The sequence below is a fragment of the Leopardus geoffroyi genome, chromosome C1, assembly GCF_018350155.1.
Source record: "Leopardus geoffroyi isolate Oge1 chromosome C1, O.geoffroyi_Oge1_pat1.0, whole genome shotgun sequence".
NCBI lineage: Eukaryota > Metazoa > Chordata > Mammalia > Carnivora > Felidae > Leopardus > Leopardus geoffroyi.
Genome location: NC_059328.1, coordinates 42697712 through 42715939, shown reverse-complemented (window position 1 = coordinate 42715939; position 18228 = coordinate 42697712). Strand labels below are relative to the sequence as shown.

General features: G+C 38.7%; 1 protein-coding gene across 1 annotated transcript in view; it reads right to left on the bottom strand.

The window, feature by feature from the left end:
• The window catches only part of ZYG11A (zyg-11 family member A, cell cycle regulator), a 77199-nt gene that overhangs the window by 10669 nt on the left and 48302 nt on the right, over positions 1 to 18228 (bottom strand). Inside the window, exons 5-10 of the mRNA XM_045477421.1 lie at positions 17236 to 17412; positions 15068 to 15132; positions 8547 to 8646; positions 8396 to 8449; positions 3541 to 3702; positions 3421 to 3465 (exon numbers count right to left, since the gene is read on the bottom strand). Coding sequence (XP_045333377.1) covers positions 3421 to 3465; positions 3541 to 3702; positions 8396 to 8449; positions 8547 to 8646; positions 15068 to 15132; positions 17236 to 17412 — 603 coding nt within the window. The remainder of the gene's footprint in view (positions 1 to 3420; positions 3466 to 3540; positions 3703 to 8395; positions 8450 to 8546; positions 8647 to 15067; positions 15133 to 17235; positions 17413 to 18228) is intronic.

Sequence of the window (18228 nt, the reverse complement as noted above, 5' to 3'; positions counted from 1 at the left end):
TTTAAAGCTTATTTATTTATTTTGAGAGAGAGAGAAAACACATGAGCGGGGGGAGGGGCAGAGAGAGAATCCCAAGCAGGTTTTGCTCTGTCAGTACAGAGCCTGATGTGGGGCTCAAACTCACAAACTGTGAGATCATAACCTGAACTGAAATCAAGAGCCAGATGCTTAACCGACTGACCCTCTCTCAAATATCTTATTTCACTGTACTCACTCTTTTTCTGCTTGTGAGGAGATGATAAAATGCCTATATGACAAGACAAAAAGGTGGATGACGTAAGCATGTGACATAGCATTAGGCTACTACTGACCTTTGGACCATTCCTCAGGAGGATCACCTGCTTCCAGACTGTGAGTAACTGAAACTATGGATAAGGGGAAGAGGTCTACTGTCTATACACCATAACATAATCACAGAACTGATATCCTATCATCTTTGATATATTCTATTCGTTAGAAGCAAGTCACAGTTCTTGCCCACATTTGAGAGGAGGACTTTTACAAAGACGTGAACACCAAGAAGAAATCAGAATCACTAGGAGTCACCTTAGGGTCTGTCTACCACACAGATGAAAACACAAAGGTTTAGAAGTGAAACACATAGTCAAATTGAACACAGCAGTTACTGTTCCTTCTGAAGTGGTTTTCAGAAAAGTATACCCTAGAGACTAGTGTGTTCAAAATAGCATCATACAGCACTATGCAGAAAACTACATTATTTTGAGATCACTTACCCCAGGTTTTTTACAAGACCAGCTATACCCTATTGATTTCAACAGAAACTGCACTATTGTGAGATTTCCCCCAGTTTTCCCCAAAGCTATCTATACATACCCTCATCAATAGTAGGATTTCAGCATTAAGTCGATCAGATGGAAGCCCCAGACAAGGAGAGACAACATGACAGCATCCTTACTATAACTGAGGACATCGTAGATGAATCTCACTATTTCTCTTATAAGCTAGGCAGAGGCTACTTTTCTAGTACCTTTTTCATTCCAATAGTCTATGAACAAAATGTTGAGAAGAGATGGAAGCTACAGGAGAATGTGGGTCTTCTTCACTCAGAAAAAGGAAGTAAAGGAGGCATCCTCAAAAACTCTCAGCATTCTAAGAGGCTCTCAGAAAAAAGTAAAAGATCTTCTAGAAAAGGTTAGCTAATAGTAGGACACTTAGCTTTATATAGCATATATGAGGCTTCAATCCACCTTTCTGGCCTTATTTATTGCTTTTCCCAACTTCTGCCAAAATTCCAGATATTCTTTATTACAGTATCCCTTAAATGATTACATTTTCTCATCTTCCCTAGCCAAAAGACCTTTGTCTCCTACTTCTTTTGTCCTCTATCTTTCTACTTTTTTGTACCTTCCAATATTAAGATAAGATTTCCAATATTAATCATTTAATCCCCTCTACTCTGTTCCAAGTCCTATATGTGCTAGGGATACTAAAGTAAAGACACAGTCCCTGCTTTCAAGGAGTGCATGCTCTAGAATCAAAAGCTTCCACTAGACTTTGTGCTTTTCTAGCACTTACCACAGTCCATCTTAAATCAGAAAATTATTCATATACCTGTCTAACACCACCTCCCCAACACTGAAGGACCATCAGCTGGATGTATTTCATGCATGGCAAACTGCAAGGACTTAACAGTATGTCTTCATTACTTTTTGTAAATGTTCACCTTTATCTTTTGGAAACAAAGAAATTTCTCAATTATGGATATCCTGATTGAGAGGTAGTATAACAATATAATCAAAGAAATTTCTAAAGAATTGATTACCTTGATAAAAAAGTATGGTAAAGTGGTTAATATCAGAGGGTCTACTGCTAGACTGCCTGAGTTTGACATTTGATTCTGCCTCCTACTACTTAGGTAACAGGATAAATAGAACATAACACAACTTTTCCTATCTCTATGTGACTTAGCCATGTGACTTCACTGCTCCTCCCATCAAGGGGTGGCCACCTCCTTTAATGTGGGCTTAACCATGGACATATAATAAATATATATTTGGTCTTTGTTGCCAGTTCTTGAAAGAGAAGTCTTCAATCCCTTGGAATTTCCCAAGTGATAAGAGTAATCAGAGCATCTTTGTTCTTTATTTGGTAGGCAACTAAATAAATAACTTCAGGATGGGGACTGGTTGCCAAAAAAACCCAAACCTTAATTAGAAGCCTCAGACTTTCAGCCCCACCCCACAACCTCTGGAGGAGGAGAGAGGAACTGAAGATTGAATTAATGACCAGTCATGCCTATGTGATGAAACCTCCATAAAAAATCCTAAACGATGGGTTTAGAGAACTTCTGAATTGGTAAACACATTAAGGTGCTGGGAGGGTGGTGTGCCCAGACAGAGTATGAAAGCTCTGCATGCACTCATCCTTCCTTGCCCTATATCTTTCTTCCATTTCACTGTTTCTGAGTTGTATCCTTTATAATAAACTGACAATATCAAGCAAAACGCCTTCTGGAGTCTGTGAGCCATTCTAGCAAATTATCAACCTGAGGAAGGGGTCATGGAAACTCCTAATTTATAGCCAGATAGTCAGAGGTATGGGTGGCCCAAGACTTAAAACTGGCAACTGAAGTGGGGCAGTCTTATGAACCTGAGCCCTTTAACTTGGATAACTTAGGATAACTTAGGTAGGTAGTGTAAGAAAGGAATTGAACTGAAATGGAGCATACTCAGTTGTTACTGAGAGTTGGAGAAGTGATTACTGGGAAACACCCCAGGCCACCTAGTGTGCTTTGCCCAATGAGACATTAGAGAACGTGACATAAGCAGAGGTTTAAGAAGCACTTGCACAGTGGGACTTGCCTTCTAGCGCTACCCTGAAACTGAAACAAGCCCATGGTGACAGGGGTGCCTGGCTGACTCAGTCAGTAGAGCATGCAACTTTTGATTTCAGGGTCATAAGTTCAAGCCCCACATTGGGCACCGAACTCCCTGGGGGTTGGGGAGGGGGAGAGAAGAAGAGGAAGGGAAAGGGGAGGAGGAGAAGAAGTCATCGCCCACGGAGATACAAGGCCCAACTAACAACCTGTACCAACTGTCACAGTGAGAGTTAGGCCATCTTAGCACACCTCGCCTTAGTTGAGCCACCAGATGACTACAGCAACATGAATAACTCCACTGGAATTACTAAGACCAGAAGAACTGTACGGCTAAACGGCGTTCAAATTGTTGACTCACAGATTCAGAAGTAAATAAAATGGCTGTTGTTTTAAGCTGTAGTTTGTTCAGAGCAAGAGGACTGATGTGGTATTATTTTATAGGGAATCACGTGAACACTAAATGAGTTAACACACAGAAATTGCTTACAATAGTGCCTAGCATATAGTAGGTGCTACATAACTGTTAGTTTTATTATTTTTTTTTTTTAGAAATCAGAATTAACTGAAACAATTCACCTTACCCAAAGACCAAGTACTTTGCTTTGTATTGCTGACTCTGAAAAAGTCTGTCAAAAGAATATACAGGTTACTTTACCATGAAAAAAAGAACTTTACATATAAACTCAATCCTGTCTTCCCACCTCCAAGACTTGGATGAAGATTGCCAATCCTTGATTTTCTATAAAGTGACTGCAGGCAGCTGGAGACTCATCTGTAAGATTCCAAAGTGCTTTCAAAGTAAACAAGAGGGTGACATCATCTAAATTTTCAGTAGTCTTTTGTTTTACTATTGCTAGAAGTTCCTAAAAACCAAAGAGACAAAGAGTTAGATGCCCCAGTGACTAACTCAATTACAACATAAGAAAAGCAATAGTTGTTCTACCACTTAATAGCTCTGTGATCCATTTATTCTCTATATAATGAGTTATACCTAACTCCTAAGGTTTTTATGAAGATTAAAAGAAAAAAACAATTCAGCTTTAATGAGCACTTAATCTAGTTCTTGGTCCTTGTTAATAAGACTCATAATCAAGTACATATTAGCTATTCCATTATTCATTTATTGAGCATGGTTAGTCAACACCTCAGGTAAGAGCGACAGATTAAAAAAAAATGTTGGTTTTTCTCTCAACTAAATAAAAGAATTTTAAGTTTGGGAAAATGTTCTGAAGGAAACACAGAAAAGCCTAAGAATTTACTTTAGAAAAGGCAGGAAAAGGAAACCTCCATGCAAAGGTAATATGTATACTGAAACAAATGAGACCAGAAGAGAAAGAAAGATAATGAGTTAAGCAAGGAGTGGAGACATAGAGGGGGAGGGAGTATGCCAGGCAGAGAAAAAGTGTGCTGTTCTTGAGCACACTTGAGCAGATCAGTATGGCTAGAGGGTAACACCAGTACTACAACCATATGTCATAATAAAGAAATCATTGGCTCACTTTAACAGAGATTCCAAAACCCCATTTCATAGCAGAATAATATTGGACACAAGTGAAGCTAGTATCCTCACTTTCCTGCAAGCATATTAGACTGTTGTGAGAGAGGGAAAAGACAGCCATTTTCACTTAACCACCTAATGAAAACACATAAAATAAAACAGCACTGAACAAAGCAGAGTATGTCTGTTTTCAGGAGGAACGAGACCACCTCAAAAATTTTACCCAATCAGGAGAGAATGTATCGAGAGAGTTTATCACAAAAATAAAGCTGTGAGAACCAAGAGGGAAGTGTAAGAGTGACACACAGCATTGGTAGCAATCATTCAGATGCCCAATGGGGTGAATGGCCGCAAGGCAAGGGAGGGAGCAGGGGAAGTGAGGCTGACCCTGACAATAATAATGAATGTGGCCAGGCCCGTGGTTAGATGCTTTATATATTTTTACCTTAATGACATTCAAAATAACTGCAAAATATTACTCCTATGACAGATGCCTGTTTTTCAGATGATGCCAGTTTTCAGATGAAGAATCTGAGGCACAGAGAAGATAAATAAATTATCTAAGGTCTTATGACTAGTGGCTGAACATCGCTTGTTTTCACCTAAAGCCTGAATTTTTGGTAACATTTCCAAAATTGTTTCTCCGAGAACTACAGGGCTGCTCTTCCCTCCGTGTTACTTCAGGACCTGCTCTCTATCTCGCTCTATTCTGTACTTCTGTCTGTTCCTGTTAACCATTCCCAGCAACTCCATCACATCATCTTGACGAAACTGCTGCCTCAAACACCCTACTTTATGCCCTAGAATCCTGAAAAAGGCTGCTTGAGTCTCATCTTCAATACCTGCCAGAACACTCTGAAGAGGGCATTCAACTGTATCTGGGAATTCTACTGGATTTCTCAATGAATTTGCTCCCAAGACCACTCTTCTTTCATCATTCCCTCTCCCCTCCAACTTTACTCACCATCTTTTTACACCTCTCATTCGATCACCTCATCTAGTTTTTCACGAACTACTGCTGTTCCTCCTGACAAAATCTACCAGCCTACCTACACATATATCAACGCACCCCGCTTTCCCTTCTGCTTTAGCCTAAAGCGAACATCTTTACTCCTGTTCTATACACAATTCCTGCACACACACAAAGATTTGGCACCAAATTACTTCCCTCTTTATTGCCATTGCCATCAATTTCTCCTTTTTTTTCAGAAATGTTTTCAAGGGCGTAGAATAGATCTTGGAAAAAACCAATTGCTGGCCCCATGTAGTATCTTCCTTTCTCTTTTTTTCTCATTAAAGTATATAAAAAAGTTGCTTCCGTGTTGCACCTCCCATTTGCTCATCATTGTAGTCCAAACAGGCTCTGTCCCACTACTCCACTAAAATAATGTAAACAAGATGACTAATGACTTCCATCCTGCCAAATCCAACTGGCACCTCTCTGTCCATCTCACTCAACCACTCAATAGCATCTGACATGACTGCTCAATTTTTCTGGAAATAATTCTCTTGGATTCTAAGACATCACTCTTTCTTGGTTTTCTCATTTTCGACACAACTCCACTCTCCTTCCCCGGCTTGTTCTTCTTTCTAACACACTCATTTCAGTCCTTCTTTTTACTCTATATGCACTCCACACTCTCCAGGTGATTATATCCCGTATCAGAACTGAGGACTCAAATTATTCTTACCCAATACTCTGAGCTGTGCCCCATATCAAACTGCCTCTGGGACATCTTAAGCATTGCAGAAATTAACATGTCTAAAGTCACTCTTGATTTTTATCCCCCAAACCTACTGACTACATATCAAATACTCATAAGATTCTACTTGTGACAGCAATGCAAAAGGTAAAAACTTTAGGAATAAATTTAAGAAATACAGAATATCAACATTAAGACAACACCCGTATACATCTGGGGGACATAGAAGACCAAATAAATGGAGTAACATCTCCTATTCTCAGAAGGAAAAATCAGTATCAAAGAGATGTCAATTCTTCTAAGTAAATCTATAAATTTAACATAATCCCAAAGAAAACAAAGCTTTTTTAAAACAAGAAAAGCCAGTTCTGGTGTTCACATTAAAAAAAACAAAGAGGGACGCCTGGGTGATTCAGTTAAGTGTCTGACTCTTGATTTTGCCTCAGCTCATGATCTAACAGTTCATGGGACTGAGCCCCGCGACAGGCTCTGTGCTGACAGTTGAGAGCCTGGAGCCGGCTTCGAATTGTGTATCTCCCTCTTTCTCTCTACCCCTCTTCTGCGCCCTCTCTCTCTCTCAAAAACAACAACAATTAAAAAAAAAAAAAAAAAACCCACAAAAATAAAACATAAGAAAAAAAAGAAACTCAAGATCTTAACTATTAAGGAATTTATAAAACTAGTAAATAAAAAGTGTGGTATCAGCATATAACACAGCACAAAGTCCAGAAACAGATGCAAATAGAGAAGGGAATTTAATATATGATAGAGGTAGCAATGTATAACAGTGGAGAAAAGATAATTTGTTCAACAAAAGGTGCAGAGGCAGACATTGAGAAGAAACACAGACCCTTACAACATACCCAAAAAAAAAAAAAAAAAAAAAGGCTTTATGTAAATCAAGAATTTACATGTTAAAAGAAAGGAAACCACAGATAAAAATCATGAGAAAATTTTAAAATATACTCTGTGGAGCACAGAAATACTTTCAAACTGTGCCATCAATGCCAGAGAAATAAAATGATAAATTTAAACCTATAAACATTTTTAAATTACTGCATGGCAAAACATGTCATAAATAAAGTGCAAACAATCAAACAGCCAACTGGGGAAAATACATGCATCTCACATCAGAGTCAAAAGGCTCAATTCCTTAATATATAGCAAAGTCTTATAAATCATAAGAAAGCCAGCAACCCAAAAGGGAAAACAGGGGCTCCTGGGTGGCTCAGGTCATTGTCTCATGGTTCCTGAGTTTAAGCCCTACATCAGACTCTCCGCTGTCAGCGCAGAGCCCACTTCGGACCTCGTCCCCCCTCTCTCTGCCTCTCCTCCACTCAAGTGGTTCTCTCTCTCAAAATAAATAAATTAATTTTTTAAAAAAAAGGAAACCTATCGGGGCACCTGGGTGGCTCAGTCAGTTAAGCGTCCGACTTCAGCTCAGGTCATGATCTCGCAGTCCATGAGTTAGAGCCCCGCATCGGGCTCTGTGCTGACCGCTCAGAGCCTGGAGCCTGTTTCAGATTCTGTGTCTCCCTCTCTCTCTGACCCTCCCCCGTTCATGCTCTGTCTCTGTCTCAAAAATAAATAAACATTTAAAAAAAAAAAAAAAAGGGAAACCTATCAAGGCTATGATAACAGTTCACAGGAAACATAAATGTTTGGAGGGGGAAGGGGGATGGTATTACTTGCTCAAAACAAGTGCAAAATAAAACAATGATGTACATTTTTTAGGGAGCAGTATTAGCATAATCATAAGGTTAATACTGATTACTGAATAAAAATTAGGATATTAATTTATTGGGAAAGGAGATAATTTATAGAGATACATGTAGGAGAGGAGCACCTGGGTGGCTCAGTTGGTTAAGTGTCCACCTCTTGATTTTGACTCAGATCATGATCTCATAGTTCGTGGGATCGAGCCCTGTGTTGGATAATACATGCATCTGTCCACGCAGTCGGCTTGGGATTCTCTCTCTCCCTCTCTCTCTCTGCAGATACCTCCCTCCATCCCTCCCTCTCTAAAATAAATTACATACATACATACATACATACATAAATGTAAAAAAATTCTTTAAAGATACATGTGGGAGAGCTAAGTTCTTATTTACTGTAGCAGCAGAATCACTAGAAAACATATAAAATTGATAAATCAAGTTAAAAGCATTTTATTTAGAGATGTGGAGGTAAATACCAAAAGAAATAGCTCTAAGAGTAGAAAGTAGTTTCTTTTGGGGAACAGGTCTTTGGAGAGTTTTCACTTATAAGCCTTTTAGAATGATTATACTTTTAAAATTATGTTCATAGATTTTTTTATTGGAAAAAAAAGGGTTATAAAAGCGACAATCAACTTACCTTAACTGCCATGAAGAGCTCTTCCTTAAGCTGTGCAGTTTGCTCAGATGAGAGCTTGTAAGCAAACAAAAAGCCGAAAGTAAAACATTGGACATCTATCAGAGCTCCATCAAGATTCAGGAGAGAAATCTGGACTTTAGCAATTACATACCTGCAGGGCTAGAATAGAGGTGATGCTCACTGCCATTGTTTGCATCTTGGGGTTCTCATGCTTACAAAGCCATCTCATAACAAACTTGGCAGCATCAAACCTGAAAAAACAGGTTTTTTTTCTCACAATGAAGTTTTAAACAGTACATGAGGAGAGAAGAAATCACTTAACCTCCCCAACAAACCCTGTATCTTGGATTTCTAAACCCTCAGGCATGAAAATCAAGAGCACCTGGCAAAAAGAAGAGAAGGTCAGAAGAGAAAGAGGACAGAAGGCAAATAAGAATGTAAGCAAAATGCACAGAATTCAAAGTAAGTTTAGCAGGAAGGGGCGCCTGGGTGGCTCAGTCAGTTATGCATCTGACTTTGGCTCAGGTCATGATCTCACAGCTAATGAGTTTGAGCCCTTGCTGGGCTCTGTGCTGACAGCTCAGAGCCTGCAGCCTGCTTCAGATTGTGTCTCCCTCTCTCTCTGTCCCTCCCCTGCTCATGCTCTCTCTCCTTCAAAATAAATAAACATTAAAAAAAAATTTTTTTTTAAACTAAGTAAGATTAGCAGACCTAGGAAAAACTTACCATTCAGTTCCTACTTTCATGGGTCTGAAAAATGGGAAGAACCCACCCAACAAGTAGTAATTTGTAATATGAATTGTAGACAGTACTAAAATGGGATAGCAAACAAATCACATAGCTAAAGAGAATTCATACCCTTTTATAGAGGCAGAAAGTAGTTAGCTCCTATTGACTACAATTGTAGGAATGAAGACTGAGATGAGAAAGATCTTCTAACTTTCAAGACAAGACAGAAATCAATTTTTTCTTTTTAATGAGGAAGACCCTATTGTAACTTTAAAAGTCAACTCCCATTTTAAGTACACATTTCAATTAGATTTGAGAATGGCTTAGCCTAACACTCCACACCCACATACCACAGGCTTTGTTCATGCCAGCTTGTGCTGAATTTTTCTGCTGTTAGCAGCAACTATTATAAATGTTTCTGAGCTCATGAATCTGGAAGACTATAAAGGCCTCAAAAGGAGTCCCTTTGGAGTCCAGGATGATGATTTTCTCAATTATTTTCAATAAAATAGTAACAAAAAGAATGACTATACTTAGAAGAGACTTTTTTTTTTTTTAAGGAAAGTGCAAGCTGGAGAGAGAGGCAGAGGTACGGGAGAGAGAGGGAGGGAGGGAGGGAGAGAGAGAGAGAGAGAAGAGAAGAGAAGGGAAGGGAAGGGAAGGGAAGGGAAGGGAAGGGAAGAGAAGAGAAGAGAAGAGAAGAGAAGAGAAGAGAAGAGAAGAGAAGAGAGAAAATCTTAAGCAGGCTCTGAGCTCAGCACAGAGCCTGATGCAGGGCTCAGACACAATCCTGGCATCATGACCTGAGCCGAAATCAAGAGTCAGGCGCTCAACTTACTGAGTCATCACCCAGGCACCCCTAAACAGGCTCTACTTCTTAAGCTAGGCACCCTGATAAGTACTTTACAAACATTATCATGTCTAATCCTCATAAGAGTCACTATTTTACAAATGAGGAAACTTTTACAAATGAGTCAAACTTCAAGTATGTTTGACTCTCTGGAGCCCATGTTCTTGACACTTACTACCCTGAACTGGAATCACTTTGAGAGACAATATTTGCAAGCACAGTTGACCCTGGAACAACATAGGTTTGAACTATTGTGGTCCACCTAAACACAGAGTTTTTTTCAATAGACACACTGGAAAATGTTTTTGCAGATTTGCAACAATTTGAAAAAACTCACAAACCTCATAGCCCAGAAATATCAAAAAAATAAGAAAAAGTTAGGGATTTATAACTATACAAAACATACATAGATACTTGTTACTGGTTTCTTTTACTATTACCATAAAATGTATACACATCTACCATAAAAGGTTAAAACTTATTGAAACTTACACAAACACTTATAGACCATACATAGCACCACTCAACAGAAATGTAAAACAAACATACAGTATTAAGTAACTATACAGTTAACTGTACTACATACTGTACTACCGTAATTATTTCACAGCCACCTCCTGTTAACATTACAATGAGCTGAAGTGTGTGTGTATATCCACTTAAAATGCCCTGCAACATTAATCACTCGACATGATCAGTTTTCCCTCCAGTAAACTGCATACAGCAGTAAAAAGTAATCTCTTGCAGTACTCACATATTTTTCACTGTTTAGTAAAATATTGTAAACCCTGAATAACACCATGAGACCCATATAAAAATGCCACTAATGATGTTGGAAGTGCTCCCTAGAAACAAAGAAAAATCATGCCATTACAAGAAAAAGTTGAACTGCCTGATATCTACCATAGATTGAAGACTGCAGCTGGGGTGCCCATCATTTCATAAATGAATCCAGAATAAAGACCACAGTAAAAAAGAAAGAAAAGAGAAATTGGTGAAGGTGTTGCTGCAGCTATGCCAGCTGTCATGAAACCTTGCGCTTTTTTGCAAAACACCCTTTTATCTTATTGAAAATGCAGCTTTTATGTGGGCAGGGATTGCCATAAGAAAAGCATAGTTATAGACTCTAATATGACTTGAGAAAAAGTGACCATATGACAAGTTAAAGGAAAAGGAAGGGAAAGGATCTAAACTGCAAAAAAAAATTTAAGTTTATTTGTTGTAATTTCTACAACCAGTGGGCTCGAACTCACAACCCTGAGATCAAAAGTCATATGTTCTTCCAAGGCTCTTGGGTGGCTCAGTCTGTTGAGTATCCGACTGTTGACTTCGGCTCAGGTCGTGATCTCATGGTTTACGAGTTTGAGCCCCGCATCAGGCTCTGCACTGGCTCTCTCACTACACCTTCCCTGCTGGCACGTGTGCTCTCTCTCTCAAAATAAATAAATAAACTTAAAAAAAAAAAAAAAAAGCCTCAGGTACTTCTGAGCCAGTCCAGGTGCCCCTAAAATTGCAAAATTTAATGCCAGCAAAGGATAGTTTGCTTTTTAGAGAGGTTTGACTTAAGGCAGGAAAGAATAGGTTAACTCTACTGTTTTGTACAAATGCAGTCAGTTTTACGATAAGAACTGCCCTTATCCATAAAGCTGCTAACTCCGAAGACTTGGGAAAAGATAAACATAGGATGCTAGTCTTTCGGTTGTACAAGAAGGCCTGGACAAGAATCCTTTTTATCGATTGGTTCCATACTTTGTCCCTGAAGTCAGGAATTACCTTGCCAATAAAGGACTGCCTTTAAAATTCTCTTCATATTGGGGTGCCTGGGTGGCTCAGTCAGTTGAGCCTCCAGTTTGGCTCAGGTCATGATCTCGTGGTTTGTGGGTTCATGCCTCGCGTAGGGCTCTGTGCTGACAGCTCAGAGCCTGGAGCCTGTTTCAGATTCTGGGTCTCCCTCTCTCTCTGCCCCTACCCCGCTTGCACTGACTCTGTGTCTCAAAAAATAAACAAACACTAAAAAATTTTTTTTAATTCTTTTCATATTGGATAATTCCCCTGGCCCCCAGAACCCCATGATTTCAAGCACTGAAGTGGTCTATCTGCCCCCAAACAAAGGGTCTCTAATTCAGCCTCTAGATCAGGGGTGATAGGGACCTTTAAGGCTCATTACACACAGTACTCTATGGAAGGACTGTCAACATTTTGGAAGAGAATCCCAATAGAACATCATGAAAGTCTGGAAGTATTACACCATCGAAGATGCAACTATTGTTACAGGAAAAGCCATAAAAGCCATCAAGGCTGATACAATAAATTTCTGCTGGAGAAAACTGTATCCATTTGCTGTGTATGACTTTATAGGATTTATGACAGCCAATCACGGAAATCATGAAAGAGACTGTAGATATGGCCAAAAAAAGGTGGGGGGTGAAGTTTCAAGATACAGATCTTGGAGAAATTCAAGAGTTAATAGACCCCACACCAGAGGAATTAACAGATGTCAATTTGATACAGATGAGCGCTTCCAAACCAGTGCTGGACAGCAAGGAAGAAGATGTAGGAGAAGCAGTACCAGATAATAGATTGACATTAGACAATCGGGCAGAAGGATCCCAATTATTCAAGACTGCTTTTGACTTATTTTATAACATGGACCCTTCTATAATACGGGCAATGAAACTAAAGCAAATGGTGGAAGAAAAATTGGTACTGTATAGAAATATCTCTAGAGAAATGAAAAAGCAAAGAAGTCAGACAGAAATTATGATGCAGTAAAGTTATACCAAGTGTGGCTGCCTCCCCTTCCATGTCCTCCACCTCTTTCACCCCCAAGACAGCAAGATTAACCCCTCCTCTTTCTCCTCAGCCTGGTCAACATGAAAACAATGAGGATGAAGACCTTTATGATGATCCAATTCTACTTAATGAGCAGTAAACAATCATCATGCCTACAGTTAATAAACCTCTCTGTTGTGTATGTATCTTCATATGAACATCTAATAACTGTATAGCAAGAATTGTATGAGAGGTGTCTGTGTCCTTATTAATGCCTAAGTATTCAGGATGTACAACATCACATGCAAGACTTGCATGGAAGTGGACAGCCTACCCTTATAGAGCATAAGGTAAGTGATATTTAATATAAGATTAAAAACATGTCAGTTTTCTTATCATTTTGTAATTTTGCTTTCCAAGAATTACATTACCATATAATATGCCTCTGCCATAACTGAAGAAACTGCATTTCAGCCTATTATCAAAGGCAAGTAGTTGTTTTTTTTTTAATTTGTTTTTTTTTACATTTATTTATTTTTGAGAGACAGAGCACAAGTGGGGGAGGGGCAGAGAGAGAATGAGACACAGAATCAGAAGCAGGCTCCAGGCTCTGAGCTGTCAGCACAGAGCCCAAGGCAGGGCTCAAACTCACAAACTGTGAGACCATGACCTGAGCCAAAGTCAGATGCTCAACCTACTAAGCCACCCAGGCACCCCAGTAGTTTTTTTTTTTTTTAAAGTAACAATGTTTCCAACACTGTATGATAAATATGACTGCTTTACTCTATGCCATGAAAATTTTACAGCAATTCGTTCATTAGTGTAAGGCTAGGCTACCATGAAACAATTCACTGATTATACTATACTACCATAAAGCAATCATATTGCTGCTTCTTCATTATCAATGCATGAATACACTTGTAAATAAATATTTTTCACACTATCTTTCCTTCTTTCCTTCCTTCCTAAGTAAACTCGGGGCACCTAGGTGGCTCAGCCGGTTGGGTGGCTGACTTTGGCTCCAGCCATGATCTCACAGTTCTTGTGTTCAAGCCCTGCGTCAGGCTCTGTGAGGACAGCTTGGAGCCTGGAGCCTGCTTCGGATTCTGTGTCTCCCTCTCTCTCTGCCCCTACCCTGCTCATGCTGTCTCTCTCTCAAAATTAAATAAAACATTAAAAAAAAAAAAAAAAAAAAAGAAAAGAAATACCTAAGTAAACTCTACCGCCAATGTAGGGCTTGAATTCCATGACCCTCAGATCAAGTCACACACTCTACTAAGACAGCCAGATACCCCACATTATCTTTTCATTTTTGATATCTAGCGTTAGTAATACATAAAACATCGACAGTGTTTTGTAGATGATATTGATATAGGTACTGACAGAAGATTCACCTTAGAAGCAGATAATATAAACTTTTGGTATCAATAAATACAGTACAGTACTATAAATGTATTGTTTTCTATTTATGATTCTTTCTTTTTTTTTTTTTTTTAATTTTTTTTTTTTTAACATTTATTTATTTGTGAGACAGAGAGAGACAGAGCATGAACGGGGAAAGGGCAGAGAGAGAGGGAGACACAGAATCGGAAGCAGGCTCCAGGCTCTGAGCCATCAGCCCAGAGCCTGACGCGGGGCTCGAACTCACAGACCGTGAGATCGTGACCTGAGCCGAAGTCGGACGCTCAACCGACTGAGCCACCCAGGCGCCCCTGATTTTTTCTTTTTAAAAAAATATTTATTTATTTTTGGGGAGAGCATGACTGGGGGAGGGGCAGAGGGAGAGGAGAGAATCCCAAGCAGACTGCCTGTCAGAGCACAGAGCCCAATGCGGAGCTCAATCCACAGCGAGATCAGGACCAGAGCCTAGATCAAGAGTCAGATGCTTAACTAATTGAGCCACCTAGGTGCCCCTTCTTTATGATTTTCTTAATAACATTTTCTTTTCTCTAGCTTACTTTAATGTAGAATATAATATATAATATTTAACATACAAAATACATGTTAATCGACTATTTTATCACTAAGGCTTTTCAGTCAGTAGCAAGCTACTAGTAAAGTTCTGGTTGAGTCAAAATTATACGTGCGTTTTGACGGGCGGGGGTGTAGTGTGAGTGTCCCTAATCCCTGCATTTTTTCAAGGGTCATCTGTAGGGTACTTCTAATCACCTCTGTGGAAGAGGCTCAACAGAACATTCTCCTCAAACACCTTAGCCCAGCCTTAATCAAACCCTTGCTAATAAGCTAATAACCAAAGCCAACAATGTTCAGAGTAACACTAGTCAACACCCCAAAATCAGATGACCAAGTTTTATACTTGCCTGTCAAATGGAACATCCACAAGAATCCTGGAATTGGTTAAGGAGAGAAGACAATTCTTCTGTAACTTTAAGGGAATAAAGAAAAATAATTTTGAGCAAAGGTATACCCCATTCTAAATAAAGATTCTAGGCATTTACTGAGAGCTCACTGTGTACCTGCCTCTGTGTACTTCCAAGTTCATTTAATCTTACTCTGTCACATTTACCTCTGCCTAAAGAACAATCCTCCCCCTACCTTTTTTTTTTTTTGACAAAGTGGGGTCTTTTCTCCTGAACCCCAATGGCCTGACTATGGGTCAGTCTAAATCAATTACCTGAAGCCTGGGCCACCTACAAATGTCCTTACCAGATCTCTCATAACTATGTGATAGAGTTATACCTGCTACCTAAGACCAGCAGGGATGAAACTGGGCCATTAGAGACAGGAAAGAAAGAGAAAGCCTCATGGGAAAGTTGTAGGAATAGAAAAACATACCATTTCTTTGAAAGGCCATAATAAGTAGGCCTGTATGACTGAAGTAGTTTAAGAGGCAGGGCCAGCAAGCCTGAAATGCCAACAGGAACTGGGCAGTAACAAACAAGTGAAGTGGGCTGAATGTGACAGAGCAGAGCAGTTGTAGGAATTACGGCAAACGAGAATTAATGGCCTCTTATAGGGGCAGTTCTTACTCCAACTGATGCCTTCCATGTAGGAATTAACACCAAACTGCGAAGCAGCTTCCAACTTCTCAACAGAAGGTAGAAATAGATTTTTTTTTTTAATGAGGAAAAACCACCTTCCTTATTGTATTTTAAAAATTTTACATTTTAAGTACATACTTCAATTAGATTTGACAAACTGATACAGCTGTGTAACCACTACCATCCACCATCACCATAGTTAAGATAAAAAATATTTCCATCACCCCAAAGAGTTGCACTGCATGACCTTCCAGTCAATCTTAACCTCACAGGCTTCAAACCCCAGAAAATTACACTGTCCTAAGAGACTAATCTTTTCTCAAGTTTCACATAAATGGAATCATATGGTATCTACTCTTCTGTGTCTGGCTTATTTTGCTCAGTATATAATGTTTTTGAGATTCATCCATATTGCACATGAGTACTTTTTTCCTTTTTATTGCCAAATAGTATTTTTCTATATGAACATACCACAATTTATCTATTCATCTGCTGCTGAACAACTGAAGTTTTCAGTTTTAGGAGATATATTATGAATAAAGATATTATGAACATTCATATAGAAGTCTTTGTATGAATATATGATTTCATTTCTCTAGTAGTGGAATGACTAGGTAGTGTAGAAGGTATATGTCTAACTTTGTAAGCCAACGTCAAACTGGTAATTGCATCGTTTTACATTCTTAACATCAATATGTAAGAATCTCAGTTGCTCCACACCCCTGCCAACACTTTTGATTTCAACCAATCTAGTGTGTAGTAGTACTAGGTATGCAGTGGTATCTCAATGTGGTTTTAATAACTAAACACACTGAGCATCTTTTCACATACTCATTTGCCATCTGCATGTATTCTTGGGTAAAGTGCTCAAATCTTTTGCCTTTAAAAAAAATTGGTTTATCTTGTGTTACTAAGAGTTTTTTTTTTATATTTTCTATAAAAGTCTTTTCTCATATATACAAAATAAACATTTTTCCCAGCCCATAGCTCACCCTTTTCAATTTGTGTATGTGTGTGAGAAGCTTATTTTGATGAATTCTAAATTTATTATTTTTCTTTCATGATATGTGCTTTTTGTATCCTAAGAAAACTTTGCCTACTTCAAGGTCACAAATATTTTCTCCTATGTTTTCTTCTATAAGTTTTAGGGTTTTACGTTTTATATTTAGATCTATGATTCAATTCAAGTTAACTTTCACATATGATGTTAAGCTTATAACGATGTACTGAAGTGTTAACAGTACATGGGTTTCTGGGTAACTGGTTTTTGAGAAATTTTTAAAATTTGAACCCAACTGCTTATCCAAATTTGCTATTTTTTTCTATAACAAATATAAATTCCTTATTTATTCTCTCTCTCATTCTTTCAGGTAGGATGAAAAATTAAAAGAAAATAATGCTAAAACTAATAATAACTAATAATAATAATTTTTTTCATGTATTTGCCCTGAAGTAAGAAGCACAGTCAAGTATTCAATTCAAATTACCTGCTGGTAATGGGGGAAATTTTTCAGAGCCTTGAAAAGCAGACAGGTGACCTCTGACAACAGACGAACAGGCATCCCCCTGGCCAGGCCCTGGCGTGTTAAGTTGAGGGCGCAAGCACTGGCTGTGAACTGCACTGGCAAATCCAATGGATGATTCCTCATTCCTACAGCCACAAGCTGAAGATGAACTTGTTTTTAGTGGCATATGACAACATTAGCATTCTTTAAACTGTCTTGTTTTTGTGTTAATTGGCAAAAATATCTGTTCATTGGGCCAGAAAGTAACAGATTTTCCCTATCCTCAGCATTTATTATTTTAGGACACCAGCAATACCTTCCAATCCAAATGCAGCCATTAACTAGCTCTGTGACTAAAGGCAAGTCACTTCCCTTCTTTGGACTTCTGTTTCCTCAGTAATTTCATAATCCTTTATCGAAGCTCACTCCATACAAAGCATTGTGATAAGCACTACAGGGGACACAAACATGAATCACTTACACCCTAATTCCTTAACATAAAGCCTTGTGAGAAAAATAAAGTATGTAAACAAAGGATACTGTGAGGGCTATCAAAACATGAAACTGGAAAAAAGAAAGTATCATAAAAGAAGTATACATAAAGTGCTGCCTAAGGTCACTGTGGAGGGAGCAATCATTTGAGGTATGGAATCAGAAGACTTCATTCAGAGAGCACATTTAAGCAGGGTTGCAGCTAAGATTTGGACAGAATAAGATGGAGGTAGGGATGAAATGAAGAGGAGATTCCCAAGGAAGGGAAAGGTGATAAGGAAGTACACAAAATAAACAAAAGGATGGGATGAATCCATTAGCGGAGGAGAAATTTTGAATTTAACAGAATTTTGAAAGCATTTGAAAAATGGTAAAGCATAACATTAGAAAGGTAACTGGAAGACAAACTGTGAAAGACCTACAACACTCATGTAAAATGGAGGTGCCATTCTAACCTTAGACCACCCCTGCTCTAACATTTAA